The 27,843-nt window shown below is 41.0% G+C and overlaps 1 protein-coding gene across 1 annotated transcript in view; it reads left to right on the top strand.

Moving 5' to 3' along the window:
* The window catches only part of SCN11A (sodium voltage-gated channel alpha subunit 11), a gene marked incomplete at its 5' end in the record, with an annotated part of 68,569 nt that overhangs the window by 21,314 nt on the left and 19,412 nt on the right, over positions 1–27,843 (top strand). Inside the window, 12 exons of the mRNA XM_081072929.1 lie at positions 780–921; positions 1,454–1,651; positions 2,379–2,552; positions 5,248–5,377; positions 6,440–6,678; positions 7,776–7,946; positions 10,188–10,556; positions 12,252–12,665; positions 18,938–19,048; positions 19,712–19,826; positions 21,801–21,955; positions 23,397–23,570. Of these exons, the coding sequence (XP_080929055.1) occupies positions 780–921; positions 1,454–1,651; positions 2,379–2,552; positions 5,248–5,377; positions 6,440–6,678; positions 7,776–7,946; positions 10,188–10,556; positions 12,252–12,665; positions 18,938–19,048; positions 19,712–19,826; positions 21,801–21,955; positions 23,397–23,570 (2,392 nt within the window). The remainder of the gene's footprint in view (positions 1–779; positions 922–1,453; positions 1,652–2,378; positions 2,553–5,247; positions 5,378–6,439; positions 6,679–7,775; positions 7,947–10,187; positions 10,557–12,251; positions 12,666–18,937; positions 19,049–19,711; positions 19,827–21,800; positions 21,956–23,396; positions 23,571–27,843) is intronic.

Raw genomic sequence — 27,843 nt, 5'->3', positions numbered from 1 at the left:
CCCAGGTATTACTTCGATAAATATTTTCTATTAAAAATTATGAAGTTACATATGCTTAGTATATCATATAGATACACTTGATGCTTTGTGCTTTGGTGATGCGGACAAAGCCTTGTGTGCAAGATGCCCATAGTTTGTAGACTAAAACCCAACTGTTTGTAAAGCCAAATGACTGTTAACAACTGAAATGGAAATATTCGTTACTCTCAAAGCAGTTAGAGAAATGATAGGACTGTAAGACATGAAAAGAAATGAGCTGTCTCCCCGTATGCTGATAAGGAAAAACCTTTAAGCTATATTGTTCCGAGAAAAGAGGAAGGTGCATGACAGTGCTTAAAGAACTCTCCCATTTCCGTATTACAGACCATGTTGTTGACGTAGATGTGTGCTTCTATATTCAGAGGAGACTTCTGGAAAGTTACAAAAGTAACTTCAACTGCTGCTTCTAGGAAGTGGGAGAGAGGAGGACATAGTTACTGGGTGCCCTTTTCTACTGGTTATTGCTCACTCTGTCACTGCACTTCATTTTTCAATGAAAAAACTGAAAATATGAAATTATTAATCAATCAACTTGGAAAGAGTCAGTGGGTGCCCACATTAAGGTATAGGCTGGGTGGCTTGGCAGACGGGGGGTGGCCACCCTACAAATACTCTCTTCACCCGGGACTTTGTGGTGTGAGAACATGGCCCTTGGAAGAACCAGTGCCACGAGGGGGAAAATGGAAGCTGGGCTGTATGGAATGTCATTCTGTCTCTGTTCCCTTGTTTCCCATATCTAGTGCCTGTCTTAACACATCAACATGCAGCCACACCAAAACCAACCCTGACTATGGCTATACAAATTTTGACAATTTTGGCTGGTCTTTTCTTGCCATGTTCCGGCTTATGACCCAAGATTCCTGGGAGAAGCTTTATCGACAGGTTATCTTCTTTTCTTATTACCTCCCCCCGCCCCCCACCACACATACCTGGCTATTATTTATTTATAACCTACCATCTGTTCTCCACCTTTGTCATTTATTCCTCATTCTTAACAGTCATACTGTCAAATTCCACTTTAGAAATTCTGTTAGAAACATCCAAAAAAATTATGAACACGATATCTAGAAGAATAGTGCATAAACCTTCCCTCTTCCTAGAAATATTACAGCTCTCCTAATTCCCTACTGCCTGAAGTCTCACCATGAGCGCTTTAGTTTTCATGAAGCATTGCTATTACTCTTGCCCTTTTAATTTTAAAATGCAAATGCTCTGGAGGAAATCATAGTAAAGTCACCGAGACTTCCATGGGAACGTATAGGTGGCATATCCTCCCTGAGAGACGCATCCCGAGTCCCTGGGGGACTGGGAAGGTGGTAGATGAGGCTACAGGCAGCTGAGCCATTTCTGTGTGAAGTGGCTCTCGGCCCTCCGTGGAAGAAGGCCTCTGAGGCCTGTGCTCTGTCCCTTGCAGACCTTGCGCACCTCGGGCCCCTTCGCAGTTTTCTTCTTTGTGGTGGTCATCTTCCTGGGCTCTTTCTACTTGGTGAACTTAACCCTGGCTGTGGTCACCATGGCCTATGAGGAGCAGAACAGGAACGTAGCTGCAGAAACAGAGGCCAAAGAGAAGATGTTCCAGGAAGCCCAGCAGCTGTTAAAGGAGGAGAAGGAGGTATGGGCTGGTGGCGTCAGACAGTGGGCTCTGCGTATGGGCACTCCAGAGGCCATGAGGCACTCCTGAGGCTCAGGCTTTTCTGCAAATTGAAGCCCCTTGCAGACTGGCTCTGCTGCTGTGTCTCCCTAAGATGTCCAGGCAGAGGGCTGTGGAGAACAGGAAACTCTCAGGTTTGTTGCTCTTCCACCTTCTGAAACCTGGGCCTTCGAAGATAGATTCCAAATTGCTGGCTAGAGGATAACACACACACACACACACACACACACATACACACACACACACGTAAATCGAGGCTCTGCTCCAGGATATCTTTATATTTTTCCCGTTCAAGTCTAAGCTTTTCAGGGCAGGGACCATGTTTAATACATTTTCTCACCCTCCACAGAGATTTGTTGGGGGGAGTCCATTGTTAAGTGCTTATTCTCTGCATCATCACACACAAACATTTATTCGGTGCCTGACACATACTGGATATTGTGTAAAGGTTAGTAATACAGAGATATGAGAGTGCCCCCGCCTTTAGAGCTGCATTCTTATGGACAAATGAAACATGTTCCCCAGATAAATGATGACAAAGCTAGCATACTCCAGATAGGTGATGAGCAATGTACATGGTGCCATGCTACCAGAAAAAAGGAGAGAATGCTCACTAAGGTCAAGGTCATTTGCAGTGTTTGATGGGGAGGTACAATCCATTCATTAATTGCCTTTTTCACTTTCTAAGGCTCTGGTTGCCATGGGAATTGACAGAAGTTCGCTGAATTCCCTCGAAGCATCATCTTTTTCCCCAAAGAAGAGAAAACTATTTGGTACTAAGAAAAGGAAGTCCTTTTTTTTCAGAGAGTCTGGGAAAGAACAGGTTCCAGTATCAGATTCTGATGAAGATACCCCAATAAAAGTAAGTATTGGCCAAGGAATTAATGATACCATATCACTGTTCAGGGGCCTAGGTCAAGTCGTCAATCTAATTGAAAGGATTCATTCATTCATTTACTCATTATCCACTCCTCCATTTGCACAGACTTTCCTGCCTCCCTGTGTCTATTCAGTGACCCATTTATTTACAGTCATTTAAACATCTATCTGTCTGACAGTGTTTGCTCTCTGCTTAGCCCTGGGGTAGGTACTGGGGATACACAAGATGTGTAAGACAAACGATTGATGACGAAGACACACTAATGAGGAGTCAGTTACTACTCAGTGTGATGACTGACATGATAAATGCTGTGGGAGCACACAGCAATGTCTTAGTTCTCCCACAGCATTTGCTGAGATGTTAGCGTGCAAGTAGATTACTTAGAAAGTGATCCCAGGAAGTACTGAGAAGGGAGGAAAGAGTGATGCATGGGGGACAAGGTGGCCAATCGGGGTGCATGATCAAGCCAGTCAGTGCTTAACCTCCCTGGACTGTGGGCACTGGAGTATTTATACACCGACTTTGGTCCATCATTAGTTAAAGACTGCTGGGGTCAGGAGGCAATATTTTTCCTGTATGACTTCTGACTTGCTGTGCATTAGGGCAGAGGGGGTTCGGGTCACCAGAGAAAGCCCTCGGGTAAAACCCAAGGATATAGAATGGGGCCAACAACAGCGTCCGCTTCAGACAACCAACCAGATTTGGTGGGGTTTGCGGGGAGAGCAGTAGATTAGAATAGAGTTCCCAGGGGAAGCAGTTCTAAGGTTAACGGATGAATTCATAGGCAAAAGAAAGAAGGGAGCACTACAGAAAGAGAGAACAACATGTGAAGGCAAAGGCCTGGAAGCAAAGGATAGAAGGATAATATGACCCTGGGGGGGGGGGGGGAGAGAGAGAGAGAGAGAGAGAGAGAGAGAGAGAGAGAGAGAGAGAGAGAGGAAGTTGGAGGGGTGAGAAGCAAGAAGCTATAGTGGTAAGATAGGGCCATCACAAAAAGTCTTAAAACCAAGCTAAGGAATTCACCTTTTGAGAGCAAGGGGTTAAGCATCATTGAAAAGTTTTAAGATAAAGGGTGATATGACCAGATTTACATGTTTTTAAATCCTGGGTGTATTGAAGAGAGAGGATTGGAGGAGGGCAAGACTGGAGTCAACCAATTAGGAAGTTGTTGCAGTAACCCAAGTAAGAGATGACAATGGCTTAAACTATGGTTGGGGCAGGGAGGTTAAAGAGAGATGAACAGATTACAGTGACCTACAGTAGATAAAATTTGGCAATTGACTAAATGTAGAGGGGTGGGGATGATGCCCAGTTGATAGCTTGGGTGGCTGACTTTATAAAGGGTAATTTACTGATACAGGACAAGATGTTCTGGGGATGGGGAAGATGGCAAGTTCAGTTTTAGACATGCTAGTTTTGAGGTACCTATGGGCATCTAAGCAGGGATATCAAGTAGCCAGTTGGCATGCAGAAATGCAGCTATGCAGAAATGAAGATATGGAGGCGGTGGAATGTGCAGTACGAAAAAATAAGTTCTTCTTATCATTACGGTGGGAGATGTTTAAACATGTTTAATTGTGGAGAAAGAAGTCAGAAGAAGGAAAAATGTTGAAGACAGAGGCCAGGAATAATGGCTAGAGCCACTTTCCTGACGTAGGAGGAAGATGTAGTGGGTATGCCTACCTGAGAATGGGGTGGGGAAAGGGGGTTGAGGGACCTTTGCAGATGTAGACGGATGGACTTCACATCCCACTGTTAGCAATTCTCTGCTGCAGTGATGGAAACATCTGGTGCTCTAGAGCCTTCTTTGCTGTCAGACCACAGCATATTGAGGAGACTGCAAATATATACATATTTTTAACATTTTGGAAATTTCTCCTTGTTCCACAAAGACGCAGACACACCTAGTATAAAGTGTCTTCCCTTTAAGTAGAATAGGAAATAGTTATAGAAAGATCACACACTGCCTTTAGAATAGCTTATCACAAAAGGATATTTCCCTCTGGGGCCCTGGTTGGTCAGAACTTTTGGAAAATAGCTCATGTTGGATACTTGAGTTTTCCAGATAGCTGAAGGTTTATGTCCTTTAATCTCCAGAGAATTCAGAATTGTAGGTAAAGTAGAGTGAATAAGTTCTTAGAAACAGCCTGAGAGAGTGTTTGAGGTTTAGTACATACACTTTGTGATATTTATTTTGGCTGTACTTTTCAATTATTGTTTCAAAATCTATTTAGGCAGCTAGCTGTTCAAGACACTTAACTTTCTGGCCTCAATCCACCTTTCTAAATTTATCTCCCACTTCCACCTTTCACAAACATTGTTTCCAAATTAGATTTTTTATTGCTTTCATACCCTGAACCGTTGCTCATTAGTTTTTGTAAAATTTTGTTCTCTCTTTGTTGATAATGAATCAATCACAGAGAAAGAAAAAAATTCTGTAGGAAGGACTCTAGAAATGTGCATACGTAAGACATGAGTAGGCAACCCATACTTCCTGTATTTATTAAATATAAAATAAGAAAACTGAAAATTTGTCATGCCATGATGTTGAAAAGACTCAACCTACACAAGGTATTGAACATCTGTGCTGCATGTGGCATCGAAACAAAGTAGTTTGTCAAGTTTTGAGGAGAATGAGCTCCTTCCCTTAGAAGGTCCACCATGTTTTCTTTCATAGCCGCACCTCCTAGAGCAAACCAAACGGCTGTCCCAGAACCTGTCAGTTGACCTCCGTGAAGAGCATAGCGACCCCTTCCAAAGGCAGAGGGCACTGAGTGCTGTCAGCATCCTGACCATCACTATGCAGGGTAAGTTCTGCCTCCCAGCCCACGGAGAGTCTACTTCAATGATGTCCTTCTAGTCTCCCTCTCTTCAGCCCCACAGAAACCCCTGCAACCCACTGTACTTCTTACGAAGAGTACTTTTCTGTGCCTTTTTGGAACATAGAACAAAGTGGTTTGGAAGAAGTGGGTCTTCCCTGTAGGCCCACACGGAGCTGGCACTTGGGTCGTATGGGAACTGGCTAGTCTTGGGACCAAGAGCGCAGACAGAACCTCCTGATTAGGCAGGCAGTCATAGGAGGTCTCAGTGAAAATGAGAGTCAGGAAAGGAAGATAAGACAGAAGTTTTCAGTAGGTAGCAGTTGTCACTGAAGTTAGACTTAGGAATCTGGAATTGACAGTAGAAGACATGTGCAGACAGTCTGGCTCCATCTGGACCTGATAAACAGCTGGTAACAGGGATCCAACTAAAGGGGGCGATGGGGCGTGCTGTTCAAGGGCAGGACTCAAGTCCCTGTAAGGACGGGGTCAGATGGGTGGCTTAGCCCTTTCGAGCCTATTGCATCACCTCATTTGGACAGCATGAGTCCCTGAAATGGTGCCATGGAACTCAGAAGTGTAGCTGCTTTATGGCCTGAACTCAACCAGCTGACAGAGTGCTGTTTGTTTCAGAGCATGTAGATGCCCCTGCCTGAATCTATCTCCTTCCCCTGAGCCCTGAGGGCTCCCGGGGCCGGTTATAGCTGTCAGCATCGTCTGCCTTGAGTGAGCATAATTTGGGCTTGTGTCTATCTCTCTCATGGATTCACATGGGAGAGAGAGAGAGCATTTACTTACCCATCTGTAGCTCTAACTGTGCAGCCAGTTTCCAGATGCCCCATACAAGCATAAAGACTCAGTGTGCTTGACTATATCGCATGAAAGTTGTATGTGGGAAACCTTTCTGGCTACACCAGTCAGTTCCCTTCTTGACTGATATGTTGTATCTTAAGAGACCCTGGGGAAGAGGGAGGAAGGAATGCATTCAGGCCGAGAGAAGTCAGACTGGTTCAGAGATAACTCCTCAACTGCTCTTTCGTTCTCCTCCAGAACAAGAAAAATCCCAGGAGCCTTGCCTCCCATGTGGGGAAAACCTGGCATCCAAATACCTCGTGTGGGACTGTAGTCCCCGCTGGCTATGCTTTAAGAAGGCCCTGAGAACCGTGATGACCGACCCCTTTACTGAGCTGGCCATCACCCTCTGCATCATAATCAATACTGTCTTCCTGGCCTTGGAGCATCACAAAATGGACAAAAGTTTCGAGCAAATGTTGTATATTGGAAATGTGGTAACTTTAGGCTTTTTAAAATGTAAAACATATTTCAAACTTTGAATTTAACTCATTCAAAGCCAAAACATTTTGTGAGTGGCCCAACCTAACCAGGTCTTTGGTCCCCTTAAGTGGAGTAGAGGGAAAAGATGATTGTTAGGGTTTTGCTTTTACCTAGTAATTTTCCATGGGCCCCGTGTCGGCCCGTCTAGCCTGTTAAGCTGTCTTTTTCGTCTTCCAGTAGATGACTAACGTGTCATCCAGCGGTAAGCCAGAAGCCAGACATCTTAAAGGGTCAGCTATTTGGGATAATTAAGAAAACATTAACTGTATCCAGAGGCCCGTGGTAATGAGTGCCATGATCCCTGGTGATCCTGATGACATCATTTGTCACAAAATAATGTGGCTGTCATTACTAGGTGTTATTCTCCTGGAAAGACGAGTCAAGGCCTGGCACCTGTGGGAGGTTCACTTTCCTCAAAGTGGGTGTCTGGAGCTGGTAGAGGCGGGCAGGGGTAGGGTTCCAGATTTGAGCCTGCTTCAATGTGTTTCTTATTGGATGGATCTAGTCCCAGTTAAATTGGGCAAACTAAGATAGAAGAGTAGGCTTTTCAAGAACTGTTCACTTTAATTCATAGTTCCTGCAGAAGGCATTTTTTTTCCCCAAGGGAAAATCAGTCTCCCAAATATCAGAAATAACAAATAATTACCCACTGCTTGTTCTACCCTAATTAGCTAATGAGTTAATGGGCTACAAATCTTATCAGAATGTCTAATCCTTTCTTCGTAAAGCTTTATTTTATTTTTCCAATTTAAAAAGCATTACATGCTTTTTTTTAAGCTTTAAAATAAGGGAAAATACAAAGAAGAAACTCATTTCCCATGGTCCTACTAGCAAAGATGATCATTTTTAGCATTGCAGATTATTTCCAGGCGTATGTACATATGGATGGATGGATGGACTTTTTATTTTATGTGGATTTTAGGGTTATTGTGCAGCCATGAGAGTATAATTTATTTCTTTGTAACCTCTGTAATTCCCTAGGGCCATTCTTAAAAGTGTATGTCCAAAAAGAGGTTGCTTCCTTTTTTCATTTTTCTTTGTCTCACTGTAGGTTTTCACTAGCGTTTTTATGGCAGAAATGTGCCTAAAAATCATTGCGCTCGATCCCTACTACTACTTTCGCCGAGGCTGGAACGTTTTTGATAGTGTTGTTGCTCTTCTCAGTATTATAGACGTGATGCTGAGCAACAAAAGTGTGACAGTTTTCCGTTCCTTAAGAGTGGTAAGGCACTTACTTTCTTATTTTACTGAATGACTTAGCAGCCAGGATTGAAAAGAGGCTCGAGTGAGTTCAGTGGCTATTTTGGATTAAACTTGAACTCATTTCACATTAACCCGAGAACCAAAACTGCATGCCTCCTCCCATCCAGGTCTTTAATACCCTTGGGAGGCCCGAGGGGGTCTTCTCTTAGCAGAACCCCTACTCCCTCCCCAACCCCCACCCTGCCACGATGACCCTTTATGCAACCAGATGTAAAATTGTGTCTTACGGTGTCAGGACTCTGCTCCTTCCTTTGTGTACAACTGCTCCAATGATTTCTTCCCCTGTAGAACTTTGAGCCAGGCACCCTCACCCCTGGGCTTACCAAGGGGGCTTAGACTACAGAAGCATCTGTCCCAGGAAGGGACAGATGCTGCTGGTAGATGCTGTCTCACAAGTCCCTCTTCGTTGCTGCCAGCCACGTTTCTGTTCTGTAGTCTTTGCCTTCCATCAGTAACCATGGAGGCATTTTGGCAACCTTTGCAGAGTGCCTGCTATAAGCTGACACAGGGGAAGCTCAGAGATGAGGAGAGCACTGTGTTCAAGAAGTCTGCCGTCCAGGAATGATACAAGACAGGCCCAGAAATGACCATGAGGCAAAGTCGAATGTGACCGAGCCCACAAGAGATAGGAATCGAAAGCTATAGAGAAATCACATCTGAGAGGGGAATTGGAAAACCACAAAATGTGGCCTTTTGTCCTCTTTCAAAGATTAATTTGGCATGGATAGGATTTCTAAGCCTATAGAGTAAGACATTTGATTCAGTTACCTAAGTGTACATTTGGCACTTGGGATATGTTAGGAGATCATACCACTCAACGTCAGGCATTATTAGGCTGCTCTCCTAAAGTTGTACTGGTGCTCAAGTGAGCAAAATTACATTCATTTTATTGCTGTTTGGGCTTATTACAGCCACGTGCTGAAGCGAGGAATTCTGTGGCATTGTCTATATACGAGACCAGACCCACAATTTCTTCCAGCTCCACTCTAAATAGACAATGGTGGTCCTTCTCTTGGGACAAGAGACTTATTCACATGCAGTATTTCCACTCCCAAATAGTTGATACTTAACAGGATGGTACTTTGGAGTTAAACCATTGGTTTGCATTGAAAGTTAATATGAGGAATAACCTATGAAACTCGTTGCTATGTTTTCTCTAAGGTTATTGTCTCCTGAAATGTCTGTAAGTTTCCATGAGAAAATTTCTCTTTGGAAAAAAGTGTGTGTCTCCTGAATAGCCGATTGCATTTTCACCTCTGGGTACAAAACATCATCTGACACTCATCGTGGTCATAAAGTTTAGATTCAAACTTCTTACCTAAGTTACATAATGCAGGAGTTAGTGAACTATTTCTGTAAAAGGCCAATGCGTAAATATTTTCAGCCCTACAGATCATATGGTCTCTGTCAAAACCATTCAGCTTTGTCATTGTAACACAAATGTAGCCATAGACATTTGAGAATGGGTGTGGCTGTGTTCCAGTAAAAATTTATGAATATGGAAATTTGAACTTTATACGATTTTCATGTGTAATAAAATATCTTTCTTTTGATGATTTTCCAACAATTTAAAAACGTAAAAAACATTCTTACCTCGCAGCCCATACAAAAACAGGCATGGGATGGATTTGGCCCCTAGGCCTGAGTTTTTGACCCCTGCTGTATATTTTATATAATAAATATGTATGCTCAATTCCATCATCATCATCCCATAGTCTTTATCATTTAAAAATCATTAGAACAAAATATTTCCATTTAAAAAACAAAAAATAGACACAAGTAAGTATTGCCATGTTTCCTGGAAAATAAGACCTACCCCCAAAATAAGCCCAAGTTAAGATCGTCAGCCAGACAGACACATTTAGTACATGATGACGATGTTCCAGAAGAAGATGACATGACTGTATTTGAATAAATGTACATTGTTGTACATAAAAAAATAAGACATCCCCTGAAAATATGCCCTCATCCTTCTTTTGGAGCAAAAATTAATATAAGACCCAGTCTTATTTTCTGGGAAACACGGTAGATTGGGACGTGGAGTTGGTGACTATGTTTAGGATGGATTTGGTTTTGTAAAGATTTTTGAAAGTCATAAATGCTGTGGCTTGGAAACATGTCATTTGTTTTATAGCTTAACGGATAGAATTTGTCCTTAACTGGCTTTTCTTCCATTTTTGTTCATTGTCTGTTTCTACAGCTGAGGGTCTTCAAGCTAGCCAAATCTTGGCCAACTTTAAACACACTGATTAAGATAATTGGCCACTCCGTGGGAGCCCTTGGAAACCTGACCGTGGTTCTAGCCATTGTGGTCTTTATTTTCTCTGTAGTTGGCATGCAGCTGTTTGGCTCTAAATTCAATTCTACAATGAATAATACAAATTCCTGTGACCCTGCCCTCCCATGTTTACGACGCTGGCACATGGGGGATTTCTACCACTCCTTTCTGGTGGTATTCCGCATCCTCTGTGGGGAATGGATCGAAAACATGTGGGAATGTATGCAAGAAGCTGAAGTTCCACTGTGCATTGTTGTCTTTTTGTTGATCATGGTCATAGGAAAACTAGTGGTGAGTGTCTTAGATTTTTTTAAAACAAAATACATGGACTGAACAGATGTATTAGCTTCTTTTGCAGCACTTCACTAGTGAAATTCTTCTTGTACATGTAGTGTAATATTACATTAATATAATATTAATAATCTGTGTTTGAATTTGGTTTGAGGAAAGTATGATAAGCATGAAACAAAACCACTCTGTCACATAGTACTCATGTTGACTGATGCCCCAATAGCTATTCTACTCCAGGTAATTATTCTAAGATAATCATATTCTCTTTGCCAGAGATTGGCTAAGGTAGGGGTTTGTTACTTAATTTGGTCAATAAGATGTAAAATGATATCCACTGAGGAAGGCTTCTTATTCTAAAGAAAAAAGAAAAAAAAAGAAGGGATAAGGGGGAAAAAATGGTCCTTTTGCTTGCTCTGGGCTGTTTAATGACTGTGACTTCTGGTAGAACTGCAAGCATGATGCAAATAAAAGAACCAGTCTAAGACACAGCCAGAACTGAGGGAGGTCGAGTGAAAAGGTGAAACAAACCTATCTTCATGTCATAACTAGCTCCCTGTTTTATTTTCAAACTTCTGGTTATGTTACATTTTCTTACTATGTAAGCTGCCTTGAGCCTGTTACTTGCAGCTGGAGACATAGACGTTTAGGGGTACACCTGTGAGGGTATGAAGAGACAGGAGACAAACAAGGACACCTGAGCTCAAGATTCTTCAGAATCGGGTTGGGGCTGTGGTGCAAATATACTTAGGTATCCGCACACAGTAGTTTTATCCTAAGTAACTAATAAGTGGGATAGATAGACAACAAATGATACAAAAGTTCAGAAGATATCACCAATGGAAGTGGGAAGGGAGCATTAAGAAAGGATTTGTGTAAGATACAATACTTGACAATGACACTTAGGAGGCAAGGAGGACTTAGCACATAGAGGAGAGCTTGAGCAAAGATCCAGACTTGGGGATTCTCATCTTCTTGAAGAAGAGCAACTCCCCCCATGCACACCCGCAAGACACTTCTCCGCGAAGGCTTTACATGTTTGAGCTGGTGAGAGCCACAAGCAAAGAGATTTGAAGAGATAAAGATGATGAATTAGGGATATGTAAGTGTAGGCAAAAATCCTAACTAGGAAGCCATCGAATTTAAAGTGATATGTGCTTCAACAGAAGAGTTGGAAATTTGATTCAAACCCCTCTGGCTCAGCCCCAATCACTCACTGCAGTTTGGGCAGTGGGACCCAAACAGCCTGCACAAAATACACCATCTCTCAAATTATGGGAACAGGAGAGACCCCGCAGTTGTCTTAGACATCAGACCCATATCCGTGTGGGCAATTCCAACCAAAATCCATGCTCATGAGTCTGGCTGATTCCTGAGGAATATATAGTTTTGATGTTGCCATATGGTTACACCATTCTGCTTACCCTGGCCAGAGTCTACAATACATGTGGCTTATATGCAGATAAACTGGATTTATCTGTTTGTACCCTTTAACTTCAATTTTTTTGGTCTTACCTTGCTATCTCTGTTACTCCTCAATCTTCTCTCCTTTTTTTATATTACGTATGAACTTTCTTGGGAGGTAGAAGGACAGAATTCTTGTTTGACTTGGATTTCGGTCTTGGAGAGAGTTGCTCTGGAAATCTACTGTGTCATTTCCTTTGCTAAATTTTCCATTCTCCTCGTGCTCTTCCCCAGGTACTCAACCTATTCATTGCCTTGCTGCTCAATTCCTTCAGCAAAGAAGAGAGAGATGGAAACGGTGGACAGGTCAGGAAAACCAAAGTCCAGTTAGCCCTGGACCGGTTCCGCCATGCTTTTCATTTTGTGATATGCACTCTTGGGCACTTTTGTCGCAAGTGGTACAGTAAGCAGAACTTACCAAAGCAACAAGAGGTGACAGGAGGCAATTCTGCAGAGAACAAAGACATCATTCCCCTGGTCACAGAGATGAAAAAATGCCCAGAGACCTGGGAGGAGTTCCGTATACTAACTTCTGCACCAAAGAGCTTGGATGTTGGGCTGGATGGGACGTGGTTGGCCCCACTTGCAGAGGAAGAAGATACTGACTTTCTTGATGAAGATAATGTACTACCTGAGGCTGGAAAACAGGTATGAAGGTTCAGAGTTTGTTCAGAGCTAGAGTTGCCCCAGGGCATGGTTTGCACTATGCAGGAATAATAAGGGTATAAAATGTGGTGGCCCCTCAATACCCATATGCACAGCCCAGGGCTGTTCTAACCATGGTCTTGCACATGTGACATAGATGGGAGGTGTCAGAGGAGTTCAGAGGGAAACAAGACCAGAGTGGTCTGGGGCAACAGGGGAATCAAGTGCCTTTGGTTAAGCCCTAAAATAATTTGGATTGGATGGAAGGGAGTGCGGAAAGTGAAGCAAATAGCATACAAAAAGAGACAGTGGTGGGAACAAACTCAATCTCTGCAGGGATCAGTTGGGGGGCTCATGGGTAAGAAGTCGTGGGAGATGAGGGCTGTCAATTCCTATTACATGTATGTTGCACTTTTGTAGTTGCCTATAGGTCTCGGGTATTCTCTTCTGGGTTTTCTTCCCCCACATTTTTTCTTTTTGCTTTTCAGTTTTGGAAGTTTTTATTGAGATATCCTCAAGCTCAGAGAGTCTTCCCTCATCTCTGTTCAGTGTATTAATAAGCCCATCAATGGCATTCTTTGTTTCTATTACAATGTGTGTGTTTTTTTATCTTTAGCCTTTCATTTTTATTCTCTTAAACTTTTCCATCTCTCTGCTTAAATTGCCTGTGTGTTCTTGCATGCTGTCCACTTTATCTATTAGAACTTAGCATTTTAATCATAGTGTTTGAAATTCCTGGTCTGATAATTTCAGTATTTTTGCCATATTGAGTCTGGTTCTGATGCTTACTCTGTCTCTTCAAACTGTATCTTTTGCCTTTTAGTATTCCTTGTAATTTTTTCTTTACAGTTGGATATGATGTACTGGGTAGATGGAACTGCTGTAAATTGGCGTTTAGTAATGTGTGGTAATGTGAGGTGGGGAGGGGGAATGGAAGAGTTTTATGGGAGATGGAAGGAGATAGGGAAGAATTCACAAATATGTGGAAATTAAACAAAACATTCTTAAATAACCAAGTTAAAGAAGAAATCACAAAACTATTTAAAAGACTTTAAGATAAATGGAAATGAAAATATAATATGCCAAAATTTGTTGGATGCAGCTGAATTCTCTCCCTCTCCTTCCTCGATGATTAGGTTTCAGTCTTTTTGAACTTCGCAGTGCTTCTCAGTACCCCTGCCCCTTTGGTGGGACAGAATGGCTACAGTGAGCTGGAGTTGGGTATTTCCCTCCTTCCCCCATATGGAAATCTAGATCTGGCTGGAATTGGGTATTTCTCTTCCCCCAGGTCAGTTAGACCCTGATAAAACCCCAGCAAGTTAGGCTCTGGTTAACTCATTTCTCTTGAAGGCTAGTCTTGTTAAGAAGCATAGAATGCTCTCATGTATTTCAAAACGATTCCTTTTCCCTTCCCCCTGCCAGAAGCATGAGGGGGTTTTTCTCCAATATTCATTTGAGAACCTAGTAGAGCTCCAAGAGGTAAAACTCATATACATGTTGGGACCCTCTGAAAACTGGGTCCCATGGAGCTTTTATCTCTTAGGGTTGTCTATACTCAGCCTCCAGCAATTTGTCAATTATAGTTCAAGTTTCCTTACCCTGGCACCAGTGCCTATGAAGGTTTCTGCTGCAGTAAGTTGTGATTCTCTGGATTTGCCTATCTCTCAGTTTGGGGCGGGTGGGGGCAGCAGTTTGCCCTGGACCTCACTTTTCTTATGGATCTAAGAAGAGTTGTTTGATTTTCCAGTTTGTCCAACTTTTTACTTGTTAGGATCGAGTGGAGACCTCTATGCTTCTTACCTGTCAGACTAGAGACTAGAAGACTCTGTGGGAAATTTCTAAATTTTAAGTTCCATCTCTTTACTTGCCATAGGGCTATTAAGGTTTTCTATTTCTTCTGGAGTCTGTTGTGTTAGATTTTGTATTTCTAGAAATATGTCTGTGTTGTTGAAGTTATCTAATTTGTTGACATACAATTATTCATAGCATTTCTTTAAATCCTTTTGATTTCTGTAAGGTTGATAATATTTTAACATCCCCCCTTCACTCCTAATTTTAGTAATTTGAATCTTGTCTCATTTTCTCTTAATCAGTCTTGTTAAAGTTTTGTCAATTTTGTTGATCTTTTAAAATAATCAACTTTTGGTTTTATTGGTTTCATCTATTATTTTATTAAGTTTTGCTTACGTACCAATCCTTTTCTGCTTGCTTTCAGTTTAGTTTTGTCTTCATTTTCTAGTGCCTTAAGATGGAAGATTAGGTTATTGATTTAAGATGTTTCATTTTTTTAATTGTAGGTACTTATAACTATCAATTTACCTCTAAGCACTGCTTTAGCTATATCCAACAAATTTTGGCATATTTTCATTTCCATTTATCTTAAAGTCTTTTCTAACTTTTCTATTTCTTTGACTTTTGGTTATGTAAGAATTTCTTGTTTAATTTCCACATATTTGTTAATTCTTCAAATGTCTTTTTATTGTTAATTTCTAATTTTACTTCGTTGTAATCAGAGAATATACTCTGCACAATTTCAATCCTTTTAAAGTTATTGAGCATTGTTTTATGGCCTAGCATATTGTCTATCCTGAAAGTATTTTGTATGCACTTGAGAAGAATATGTATTCTGCTGTTTGGGGTTGAGTGTTTTATAGACATTTGTTACGTGTAATTGATTTCCAATGTTGTTTTAAGTCTTCTGTTTTCTCATTGATCTTTTATTTAGTTGTTATATTTATTTTTATTATTATTAATTTTTAATTTTATTTTTTATTTAATTTGTTGGGGTGATATTCGTTAATAAAATTACATAGGTTTCAAGTGTACAATTCTATAATCCATCATCTATATATTGCATTGTCATCACCCAAAGTCAGATCTCCTTCCATTACCATATATTTGACCCTTTTCTGCCTCCCCTGTTGTCCCCTTACTTTCTGGTAACCACTAAACTTTTGTCTGTGTCTATGAGTTTTTGTTTGTCTTGTTTGTTTGTTACTTTCAGTTTTATATCCCACATGTGAGTGAAATCATATGGTTCTTGACTTTTTCTGTCTGACTGTTGTGCAGGGTCTCAGCTCCCACTCCCCACATAAGAACGCAGGACACGGTAAGGCCAAACAGGAACACCCATGGAGCCATAAGTAGGGGAGTCAAACCAATATATTCTCGCTGGCGGCTGGGCTGGAGACACAGGAAGCAGGATCTACATAATCTGCCTAACAGCAGTCCGCGCTTGCCAGCCACCATCTTCTTGCTAGCCCCCATTCCTTTCCTGCTAGCGTAGCCACAGCCGTTATATTAGTGGCCAATGGCTTACAGGTTACAGCTGACGGCCAACTAGCCACAGCTGCTGGCATCTGATCACAGTTGATGGCCATTTACTACCTGAGCCAGCACCTTTCTATGTGAGGCCGAGAGCCTGGAAACTGTTTTTTTGGGGTTTTGTCCCCACACTGACTTATTTCACTTAGCATGATAATTTCAAGATCCATCCATGTTGTTGCGAATAGCAGTATTTCACCTTTTCTTATGGCTGAGTAACATTCCATTATATATAGTATATACCATATCTTCTTTATAAAATCATGAAGGCTACTTTGGTTATTTCCATGTCTTAGCCACCATAAATAATGCTGCAATGAACATATGGGTACATATATCTTTACAGATAAACATTTTCAAATTTGGGGGGTATATACCCAGAAGAGAGATTGCTGGGTCATATGGTAATTCTATTCTTAATTTTTTGAGGAATCTCTATACTGTTTTCCATAATGTCTGTACCAATTTACATTCTCACCAGCAGTATATGAGGGTTTCTTTTTCTCCACAACCTCTCCAACACTTGTTATTACTTGTCTTGTTGATAATAGCCATTCTAACAGGTGTGAGGTGGTATCTTATTGTGGTTTTGATTTGCATTTCCCTGATAGCTAGTGAAGTTGACTAACTGCTCTATTGTTTTTGACAATACCATGTGGAATTAATTGCTCCATAGTGTGATCTAATTAAATTTAGGAAGGGGTATTTAAAGGCCAGTCTTTGAGTTTTGTTCTAACTCTGGGGAGACTCTTCTTAACTGTATCTTTCCATGGTTCTCTGTGGTTAATTTGCTGACTTATGGTTTAGTCTGTTGCCTTTAATAAAGAGATGGTATTAGTCTCTTCTTATTTACTTACCATCAAAATCTCCATTGTTTTCAAGAGCACCCTTAGTATTGAACTTCCTCACATTGTGTTTAAAATAAAGTCAGTTCTTTTATGGAGAGCTTTAGAGCTCTCGTTTTTTATGGATTGCCTCCCACTCTGGGCAAAATCTTTTAGCCACTACTCCAGGTACTAGGAGGGGCAGTAATCTCTCATCTTCTCAGCTTCTCTCTTCCTGTATGGAATCTATGCCCTAAAAGCTAGCTCAAATGAAGATGATCAGGGACTCTGTTCTCAGGCTGTTGAACCCAGAATAGAGACTCTGTCCTATGAGTAGAGGCTGGATTGAAAAAGGGAATTCAACATGCTGGCTCCATTCACCAGAAATTTGGCCTCTAACTCAGTGTTGGAGGGAATAAAAAAAGCTGGTGACCTGCACCTCCTGCTGAAATACATATCCCTAAACAGAAGCTGAAGGTAGAGGGAGCCCCATCTTCTTGGTCACATCTACCTACAGTGGAGCTTCCATCAAGCTGATCTGGGTGGAGAGCTGGGGAGGGAGAGGGCAGGTCATTCAAGTGCCATGGACTCCTGTTTTTATTATTGAATTTTGTAGATTATCTTGAATAATGTTTCTTCATTTGCTGTATGCCCTTAGGACAATTTCCAGAGACTTTAAATGATTTTTTTTTAATATATGTTTTTTTACCACTTATGCTGATTTTCCTGGGGACCATGTCCACTGAGCTCCTTACACTGAGATCCAGGAAGTGAAACTCTATATATTTCTTATTATGTCCTAAACTTACAAATTTTAAAGATACTTTGGAGTTATTATATAACTTTCATTTTTTTCTTGAGTAAATTTACCTCCTGGTAGTTAATTTTGGAGGGGCTACTTATGTTTGTCTCCTCCCATATTTTGAAGTGTTACTTTGAAAATTCATCTTTGGTGGGAAGATCTGCCATTCTCTTTGCAGTCTAAGTTCTGTCATGTCTTCAGTGGAACCTTCAAAGGCATACAATTCGGAACCAAGTTTTATATTGCCATTATTCTTCTCGAATAAGGATACTAGGCATATTGCCTATCCAGTCACTGAAACCAGTGGGTACCTTTGTCCAGGTCCTATTTCTGAGACTGCTTTTTCTCCTGCCTCTCTAGGTATGCAACTTTGTATGATCATAATTCTAAGCACTGGTCACAGCTTATTTTGGCTTTCTCTCTTAGGTGCTAGAATTTCAACCCAGCCCACAGTTTTAAGCCTGGGACATAGTTGTGGTTCCCCTCCTCACATGGGGCACTTTTAGTCACCATTACCTATTATGTGCTTTAAATTGTCACTAATTTATATTTCTGTTCTGTGTCTGCTCCGTAGGTATATTTACCTGGTTGTGTGTGTGTGTGTGTGTGTGTGTGTACGTGTGTTATTGCATGTGTTCAAAAGGGAGAAGTGTTTTTAAGTCATGACCTTACAATGTCAGAAACCCTCACATAGATTTTTGGAAAACCCTCACCTAAAGTGTGACTTCACACATCATTCTTGGGTTTCCTTGCAGGTCATTAGAAAATAATTATTTTTTATTTTTATGTAGTGATATAATTTCATGTTTTTCTGTATGCCTTTTCTATGTTGCTAAGCCAACCCTTTATACCACAAAGGATAAAAAAAATATTTTCCAAATTTTTCTTCTAACGGATTTACTTATCTATTTATATACCAGAACTGTGGGGTTTTTTTAAATGATTTTCTGGCATTGGGTTAATTTTTCAGGAAAAGGTAATTATACCAGCACCATTTATTAAATAATTTGTTATTTAGCCATTGAAGTGAAAAGACACAATAAGCTCTACCTCTGACTTATTTGGTGAATTGTGTACCAGAACCATATTATTTTGATTATACGACTTCGGAGTCAATTTTGTTATCTGTTTCCCAGATTTGTAGGTAACCCAGATTTGTTTTACATTGAGTTGTTCCAGAAGCAGTTTTAAAAAATAAAAAGAAAAGAGGAATAATGTCACAATTTTCATGACAAACAGAAAACCAAATAGAATTCAAACGTGTTTCATCTCAAGAGAGATGTCCCGGAGGACTATTCATTCTCCTCTGTGCTTCTCTGTGTCAGGCCCATGAGCTCCACCAGGAGGCCAAGTCCAGAAGCCCAAAAGTTCAAAGTGTGGAAATTGATGTGTTCCCTGAAGACGATGCTTATCTCTCAGTACAGAATCCCCGAAAGGTAATTTTCTCAGGATGTTCTCAGAAAAATATAAAGATTAGTGTGCAGAAAACTTCTGGAATCACCTCTTAAGCAAAGGTGTAGGCCAGGGTTATTCAACTGCTCTACATTTGGGGCAGGATGATTTTTTGCTGTGGTGGGCCATTCCGTGTATTGTAGGATGTTTAGTAGCCTCCTGGGGCTCTACCTACTAGATGTCAGTGGCATTCCCCAGTTGTGAAAATCAAAAATGTCTCTAGACGTTGCTAGAATGTCTCCAGGAGGACAAAATCAATGAGAACCACTGGTGTAGGTCTCTTATTCCAGGAGTTGACATAGCTGAAAATTCCAGTCTCACTAAAGTAGCCTTCTCCTCATCACATGGTTTCCCTATTTGGGGTGAAGCAGCTGATCAAGGGTATGATTTGTAGGAAGGAAAATGGTGAGATACGGTGTCTTCACCAGGGGAGAGCCCTTAGAGAATTTTCTCCTGAAGTCAGGGCTGCTCAGAGCATTTAGAAAATGACCCAACAAGAGGGATACTTCCTTGACGCCCCTCATGCCTAGAAGCTTTTGCCTAGTTAGTTCCATACCTAAAAGGTCAGAGGATGAGGTACTAGGCACAACCACAGAGAGCGAGAATGCTGGTAACTGATTCTTTCTTTCCTTTGTTCTGATGTGCAGAAGTCTGATGCCGCCAGTGTGTGCTCGGAATGTAGCACCATCGACCTACAAGATCCCTTTCGGCGGGTTCCCGAAATGGTTACCCAAAAGGAACCAGAGCGATGTTTGCCCAAATGTAAGTGGCAGTATTCCTGCATCCAGTTCACAGAATACTTGGATGGGATTCTGTTATTCTTTGAAGATCTGTGCCTTTGATTCACTCCCTCTCTCTATTTCTACTGGAGACAGAAGTGAATAGATTCTTGGGCCATTATCAGGTCCAAGCAAAGGGGAGTTCAGGATATTCTTGAATCAGGTAGGCTCAGCTTACATAGACCAACAACCAGGGTAGAAACTCCAGAAAACTTTCCTAGAAAGCCCACTGGGCCAATATGTCTGCCACTGTGTATAGTCTCCAGTATATCAATTGTCAGGATATACTTGAGGTCATAGACCAAGAGAACTTGAATATAAGTTTAGGGTTGCCTAGAGCCCCTGACAGGCCTTCAACTCATCCCTCAGTATGTTTCTCTTGAAGCGGGACAGCATTGTAGTAAAGAGCTTCATCTCTGGAGCCAGGCTGCCGGAGCTCAGATTCTGGCCTTTCCATTTATTAGCTCGTAACTTATTCAATTTCCTTAGCCTCTCTGTGCCTCATTTATAAAATGGGTATAATTATAGTACCTGCTGCAAAAAGTTGGTGTGGGTATGACATGAATGAATGTAAATCACTTAGAAGAGCGTCTGGCTCATAATAAGCAATCAATAAATACAGCATTTCCTAATTTCTTGAGTGGGTATAGTGGTTCCTTCCTACATGCCTTCATTATTTCCTGGATTCATTGTGCGGAATTTATTTGTGTCTGTCTCCCCCACAAGGTTCTTAAAAACAAAGTCACTGACTTAATCAATATCGTATCTCTTATGTGAAAATAGAACCTGGCCCAGATTATGGGCTCAACAAATGTTAATAAATACATAAATAAGTAACTTAACAAATGAATCTAAAAATGTATCCGTAAGTTTGAGACTAGACTGGACTCCAAAAGAATGGGTTTTAAGCTCATTCCACATTGTTTGACAGCCCTAAAGCTGCCCATGGGGTCAGAGGTCAGGCGAGGGATGGATTACTATTCTCTTGACTTCCATTGGGACTGGTCCTTGAGGTGTGCACAGGATGTCAACAGTGGAGGTGGAGAAGAAAGGAGTGTTTCTAGAAGAAGGAAGAAGTGCAATAAAAGAAACACAGACTTGTAGGAAAATTAATTTATTGATGTTCTGAAAGATGAAGAAGGGTAAGGAGCAGAGTGAGGACAGCTCTCAGTGCCTCTAGGAAGATGATAAAAAAAGAGTGGAATGTTGTAATCATCACGAAGTAAGCATCCACAAGATTTGGAGGAGGAGAGAAAGAGACAAGATGGAAGGGGTGATGTGATTCATGCTGAAGGGGTGTGTGTGTGTGTGTGTGTGTGTTGAGACCAAATGCTCAGCTATTTATACACATCTTGACAATTGGTCAGATTCTTCCATATATGGTTTGGTGGTTGACAAAGCCTGTACCCATCCCTACCTCATTCTAGGCAGTCCTTAGGACACTGTTCACTATGGCCAAAAACCATGGCTGCATAACAAGCAACCACAAAACCTCAGTAGCATGCAGTAATAAATAGGTGTCTGCATGATTCAGCTCACGTGTGCCAGTTGTCTCTGCTGATCTTGGCGGGCTTGATTCTTGTAAGTCTATTGACTGCAAGTCAGCTGATCGAGCCTGGGCTTAACTATGCAGTGTGGCTCTCTGTAACATGCTGATCCTCCTGGAACCAGTGGGCTGACCTGAATACAACTTTCTTATGCAGAGCGTGCAGGAAAGCAAGTGAAAACATGCAAGGCCTAGGGGGGCCTCGGCTCAGAATTGGCGCATCGCGACTTTCACTCTGCTTTATTGGCCAAATCAAGTCACATGGCTGGGCCCAGATTCAAGGGGTTGGGAAAAGACTCCTCCTCTTTAGTGGGAGGGATTGCAAAGTCACATGGTAAGGCGCTAAGCATTGGGCTATTAATGCCGTTTACTGCAGACGCTAGTGATAGTGCTTCTGCTCATCCCTTGCAGGCTTGGGTTGCTGCTCTCCATGCTGTGCTGTGAACAAGCGAAAGGTCCACTGGATTGTTTGGTGGAAACTCCGGAAAACCTGCTACCAAATAGTGAAACACAGCTGGTTTGAGAGCTTTATTATCTTTGTGATTCTGCTGAGCAGTGGGGCACTGGTAAATTATCATGTCTTGTGGGGACATTAGGGAACAAGGCAGCTGGGGGAGCTGCATTATGACCTCACCCTTTATGGGGCTATGAACATGGGGAGAATAGGCAGAAGTGAGATCTTTGCTGCTACTTCCCCTGAGGGGACAGGATTTTACATAACAATTTTTGGAGTCATGCTTGGGAAATCCCCAAGCCAAAAGCGCTTTACCCATGGGGAAGCATGACCCAAACCAGCACCCTAACGTGGCTATTGGAGTCTTGCCCTTGACACTAGGTCTGTCCATTATTCTTGGAGGATTTCTAGACATTTTCACTGTATCCTACCTGTTTTCTCCTCTAGACAGCAGTGCTCCTACCCTCTCTTTTCTATAAAGACCATAAAGCTACTTTCTAAAAGGTAAAATGTTAGAAGGAGAATGCTACCGGGAGCAGAGTAGGATATAGTAAGTTGCCTTGGTGTTTTCCATCATTCATGATCCCTTGAGAGGAGAGACAAAGAGATACTGCTTTATGTGCATGACAGATCCATCCAAATCGAAGTGTGGTGTGTCCCAGTGAGGTCTAGAAATAACTGAATCCGTCAGCCTCCGCAGCCATATAGTGATAAACTCCCTGCTCTCTCTCCTCATCCTTTGATCCTTCTTGCCCCCTCTTTATCTTCCCCTTGGGTCATAGTATTTTCTCTCTTATCACCTACATATTTCATATTCTCTCTCTCTCTCTCTCTCTCTCTCTCTCTCTCTCTCTCCCCCCCCCCCACTGTATTTTGCATCTCCCCTTAAAATGGTCATAATATCGGAGTAAGTTTTTTTGTACTCTCTGTTATGAATGGAGCCCTGGGCTCCTCCTTATTGATTTAAAGTCAAAGAACATTTCACAATACATTGCTAGCAAATAGAAGGGACAAGGAAATGGCTTCCTTCTTCACCCCTGTCTCCCTGGTTAGTGCTTTACACCTGTGTGATCTCTGGGTGAAAGAGGCTGAGCACATACTGGGGCCCATCAGAGCCTGTGCCCAACAGACGTCCCCATTGATCTTCTGATCGCGATGTAAATTATTCCTCAAACAAAAAAGCAAATTTCTCTAAAATGATCCCAGAGAACGGCCTTGATTAATTTTTTATTGCTAATCGTTGGCCCTTGGTTCCCTGTAATCGTTTGATAATTATAGTCTCCCTGGCTGTCTACTCTTATTCAAGTGGTAGAATTCTTTCATTTATTCCACAAATGGTAACTGGTGTCTACCAAGCCCTGTGCTAGTCAGTGGGAAAGCAGTGGTATTGATTCCATTGGGGAAAAAACAGCCTTTTATACCTTGCGAGCAATACTTCATCACCAAGAGAGATACTAGTTTATTCAAAGAAGGAAGAAAAAGAAAAAGTAGAGTCAGCAAGGAGTTCTATGCAAATGTTCAACCTGACCTATTGCTATGCTTTATCATTTCAGATATTTGAAGATATTAACCTTAATAAACAACGCAATATCAAAACATTACTTGAGTTTACCGACAATATTTTCACATACATTTTTATCCTGGAGATGGGTCTGAAATGGGTGGCCTTAGGATTTAGGAAGTATTTCACCAGTGCCTGGTGCTGGCTCGATTTCATCATTGTGATTGTAAGTTTACCATCTCTGTGTCCCATGCACGCAGGGGTAGGGGCGGGAGTGGGGGAGGGGATCATATGGGAGCTGCTTTTTCTGTGTGCCTCTCTAAAATGTTTTCCTTCACAGTACTTATAAGTAATTATTGTTTATGTAACAGCAGCCCTGTCTTTCCTGGGTCCCATTTATTGTACACTGCACTTCGTGTGTTTACCACCCCAATGCTTTCCATGATGGCACTCATCCACTCCTTTCCATAAACACTGCTTATGCCCGATGTATACCTCAAATAATTTTGAGTCTCCTCCATTTACCCTTCTTTCAACTTTCCATTTCTTTTCAAGACTTCTCAAAGCAGGTCAGCAGCCAACAGACTAGGCTAGTCTCCATCTTGATTGAAAAGCAACACAAGAGGATTATTCACAGGAACTCCTTCTTTTCATCTGCACAACAAGGTTTCACATTAAGCAGAGTTATACATCACTTGCCACCTTATAGACAAGGAAACCTGAAATTCAGATGATCATCAGCTTGTTTCAGGTGAAACTGGGATTCACAGCTTGGTTTGTACGGTGCAAAGGTCATTAATAGTAAAAGTGGATCACTTTTTTTGAGTGTTTTCTCTATTTCAGGTTCTCTGCCCTAAGCTTTATACACATTCTCTTTTTGAGTTATCACAGCCACTCCAAGTGGTAGGGGTACTATAATTTTTCTCGTATACCTAGGAGGAAACTAAGTCATAGTGAGGCTAAGAAACTTGTTTACGATTGCCCAGCTAGAAGGGGTGAAGGTGAGACTCAGACCTAGTAAGTCTCACTCCAAAGCCCTTGATTTCAACATCTAGATCCTTTCTACCAAGAGTTAATTAGTTAGACTCTTGTCCATGCTATTTAAAGAGGTAGGTATGACAAATGCTGACGCGTAAGCCATGCGGTCAGCATACTACACAGGAGAACTGTCATTTTGATTGTGAACACGAGTAGGTCATGTGGTTCAGGCATTTTGGAAAGGCCTCAATGCCATAGGAGCTCCAGTGGGAGCACCCACACGCTTGTTGTGTACATCCCTGTCAGTTTCCAGAGTACAAATTACTCCGCACCCATTATCATATTAGACCGGAGTGAAGAATCCATAAGACAGTTGTCAGGTTATTTGTGTCTCCATTCTATGGACCTGGGGTTTCTTGGCCTAAATTTAGAAGACCGGTCCTAAAGCTGATCCCATGTCTGCTCTCTTTCTGTGTAACCTTAAGCAAAGTGCTTAAGGTTTTGACAGAAGTTTTCACATGGTTAAAAATGAGTGTGGATTATAAATTGCCCAAATTTGACTGGATGCAAAATGAAAAACATAAATCTAACAATAATCATTTAAAAGATCAAAACAGCAGTCGAATACCACACTGTCAAAAAGGGTGCCAGGACCAGATGGCTTTACAGACAAGTTTTCCAAACTTCCAAGGAGCAATGCTATAGACTGAATGTTTATGTCAATCTCCCCCTCTCAAAATTCATATCTTGAAATCTAATCTCCAGTGTTAGTATTTGGGGCCTTTGGGAGGTGATTCGGGCGTAAGGGGAGAGCCCTCATGAATGGGATTGGTGATCTTATAAAGGAGACCCCACAGAGCTTCCTCACCTCTTCTGCCATGTGAAGACATGGCAAGAAGACAGCTGTCTACCAACCAAGCAGTTGGACCCCAACAGGACACTTACTCACCAGTGCCTTGATCCTAGGTTTTCCAAGCCTCCAAACTGTGAGAAATAAGTTTTTGTTATTTGTAAGCCACCCAGGCTAAGGTTTTCTGTTAATAGCAGCCTGCCCTGACTAACATAAGAAGTAAACCCCAACCTTATTTAAATTGTTACAAAGAATAGAAAAAGCGGTATGCTTCCAAACTTGTTTAATGAGACAAGTACGTGTAACCTTGACACCAAAATGAATAGAACAAAAATGAGTGGAACAAGAAAAGAAAGCAATTTTATAATTATATATCTTTATAAATCCTAGAGAAAACCCTCGGCAAGTGTGGTCCACTCTCACTATTATTGACCTTAGCCTCATCAAGACCAAGGTGAGAATCCCAAATGCACCTGAAACATGGTGCCGAGCCTCTGAGCTTCAGGTAGTAATGTGGTAGATGACGTATAATGATGCTTAAGTGAGGACATTATGGTGCAAATTAAATGAGAGACTGTATGTGAATAATCCTTTTATGTTGCTTGTTAATCAAGGCTGTATAAAATGATCTTTATAATTTTGGAGTAGAAAAATGCAGATACAACTACAAAAAATATATATAAATTTAACTAAATCAAAATGTAAAACTTTTGTTTTTCTATTCAACAATACCATAATTATGGTTAAAGACAGGCTAGAGCCTAGGGGCAGCAACTTGCCGTAGACATAACCATTACTTATTATCCACAATGTATAAAAACTCCCTACAGACCAACAAAAAAAAAGATAACCCAATGTAAGAATGGGAGAAGGACGCAAACAGGCAAGTCACAGAAGGAAGCTGAATTGCTAATAAATGGGTGAAGAAATACACGTAGTCATATCACCAGTTAGCACAGGAGTGCATATTAAAATGGGAAACTTCTTTTTATTCGTCAGATTGACAAAAATTTTAAAGTTGGAGAATATCTAACATTGAAAAAAGATGTAGGAAAATGGAATCTCTAATCACTGCTAACAATTTAGTTGGTTACAGTCACTTTGGGGAAAGTTTTGCACCATCAAATAAAATTACAAATGAGCCCAATTTGCAGTCCAGAAATACCACTTCTACCGTGTTTTCCCGAAAATAAGACCTACCCAGACCATCAGCTCTAATGTGTCTTTTGGAACAAAAATTAATATAAGACCCGGTCTTATATAAAACCGGATCTTATAATATAATGTAATGTAATGTAATGTAATATAATATAATATATAATATAATGTAATATAATACTTGCTCTTATTTTAATATAAGACTGGGTATAATATAATACCGGGTCTTATATTAATTATTGCTCCAAAAGATGCATTAAAGCTGATGTTCTGGCTAGGTCTTATTTTTGGGAAAACATGGTAGTTATACAGCTAAGGAAAACTCTTGTGTATGTACCTAGAAAAAATGCACCAATCTGTCTAGTTTGCTGTTGTCCATAATAGCAAAGAAATGGGAATAACCTAGGTGTTCACCAAAGGGGGAATGAATCCATAAAATATGAATATTTATATCCTGTAATATTCCACAACAGTTAAAACGAGCGAACTGTAAGAAGATATATCAACATGATGAATCTCAAAAACATAGTGCAGAGTGCTAAATGAAAGTTAGGTAGACATAAAAAAAAAGATAAAACTAGCGGAAGACTTCCTACCCTGAAGAACGCTTGGATTGGGAAAGAATGTGGGTATCTTCATGTCTGCGTGTGTCATTGATCCTCCCAGCTTGGTGGAACAGACACTGGGGGTAAGGTTCCAGGTGAAAAGGTGTACAGTGTCCCTCTGGGAACACTTCCTCCCCACCAATGATAATAGTCATTTGGTAACGCCGAATGGCTGCTAGACTTTGCCCTCTTTTTCCCTCTGGCTACTAATAAGTGTTTGTGGAAAAGCTGCTCTCGAAAGAGGCAATGCTAGTACAAATAAAGAGCCTATTTAAAAAAAAAAAAAGACTATGAATAAAAACAGTTTGAATTGATGGTATTTTTGTTGTCTTTATTTTAAGAAATTGATTACAGATTTTAAAATCTGGTTACTGTCACATGAACTCACTTAATATCCCTCAATTTGAAAATATTTTACGACCACAATGAGATTGGCAGGATTAGTGGGGTATGTTTGAGATAATAAGGAACTTTGCCATCAGTTTAGTCAACAGTGTCGTACTTTGCTTCCTGTCCTGCTGAGCAACTCAACTCCCCTTTCAAAGTGAGCTACTGAACGCTCCGTTTAACTAGTTAGAATGGCTGAAGATCTGCAAAGAGCGGTTTTCAACTTAAGCGCAGCATCTTTGTTTAATTTTGTTAAAATTAAGTTTTACTGTATTTACAGAACTTTCCAATTCTTAGTCTTGTCTTATTGGGAAGAAGTATATTGGGAGAAAAAATTCCCCCAAAAGCAGCTATTTGAGTGAGGGGAAATATCAGCAAACAAATAATTTATTATTTCTTTGTAACTTTTAATTTTGACATTATTTTAAACTTACAGAAATGTTGCCAGATATAGTGAAAAGAACCCCTTCTTGTCTTTTCCCCAGATTCACCAATTATTAATGTTTCACCTCACCTGCTTT

This window comes from Rhinolophus hipposideros (genome assembly GCF_964194185.1).
Source record: "Rhinolophus hipposideros genome assembly, chromosome: 14".
Classification (NCBI taxonomy): domain Eukaryota; kingdom Metazoa; phylum Chordata; class Mammalia; order Chiroptera; family Rhinolophidae; genus Rhinolophus; species Rhinolophus hipposideros.
The sequence above is the reverse complement of the archived record's forward strand: the minus strand, read 5'-3'. Positions and strand labels throughout refer to the sequence as shown.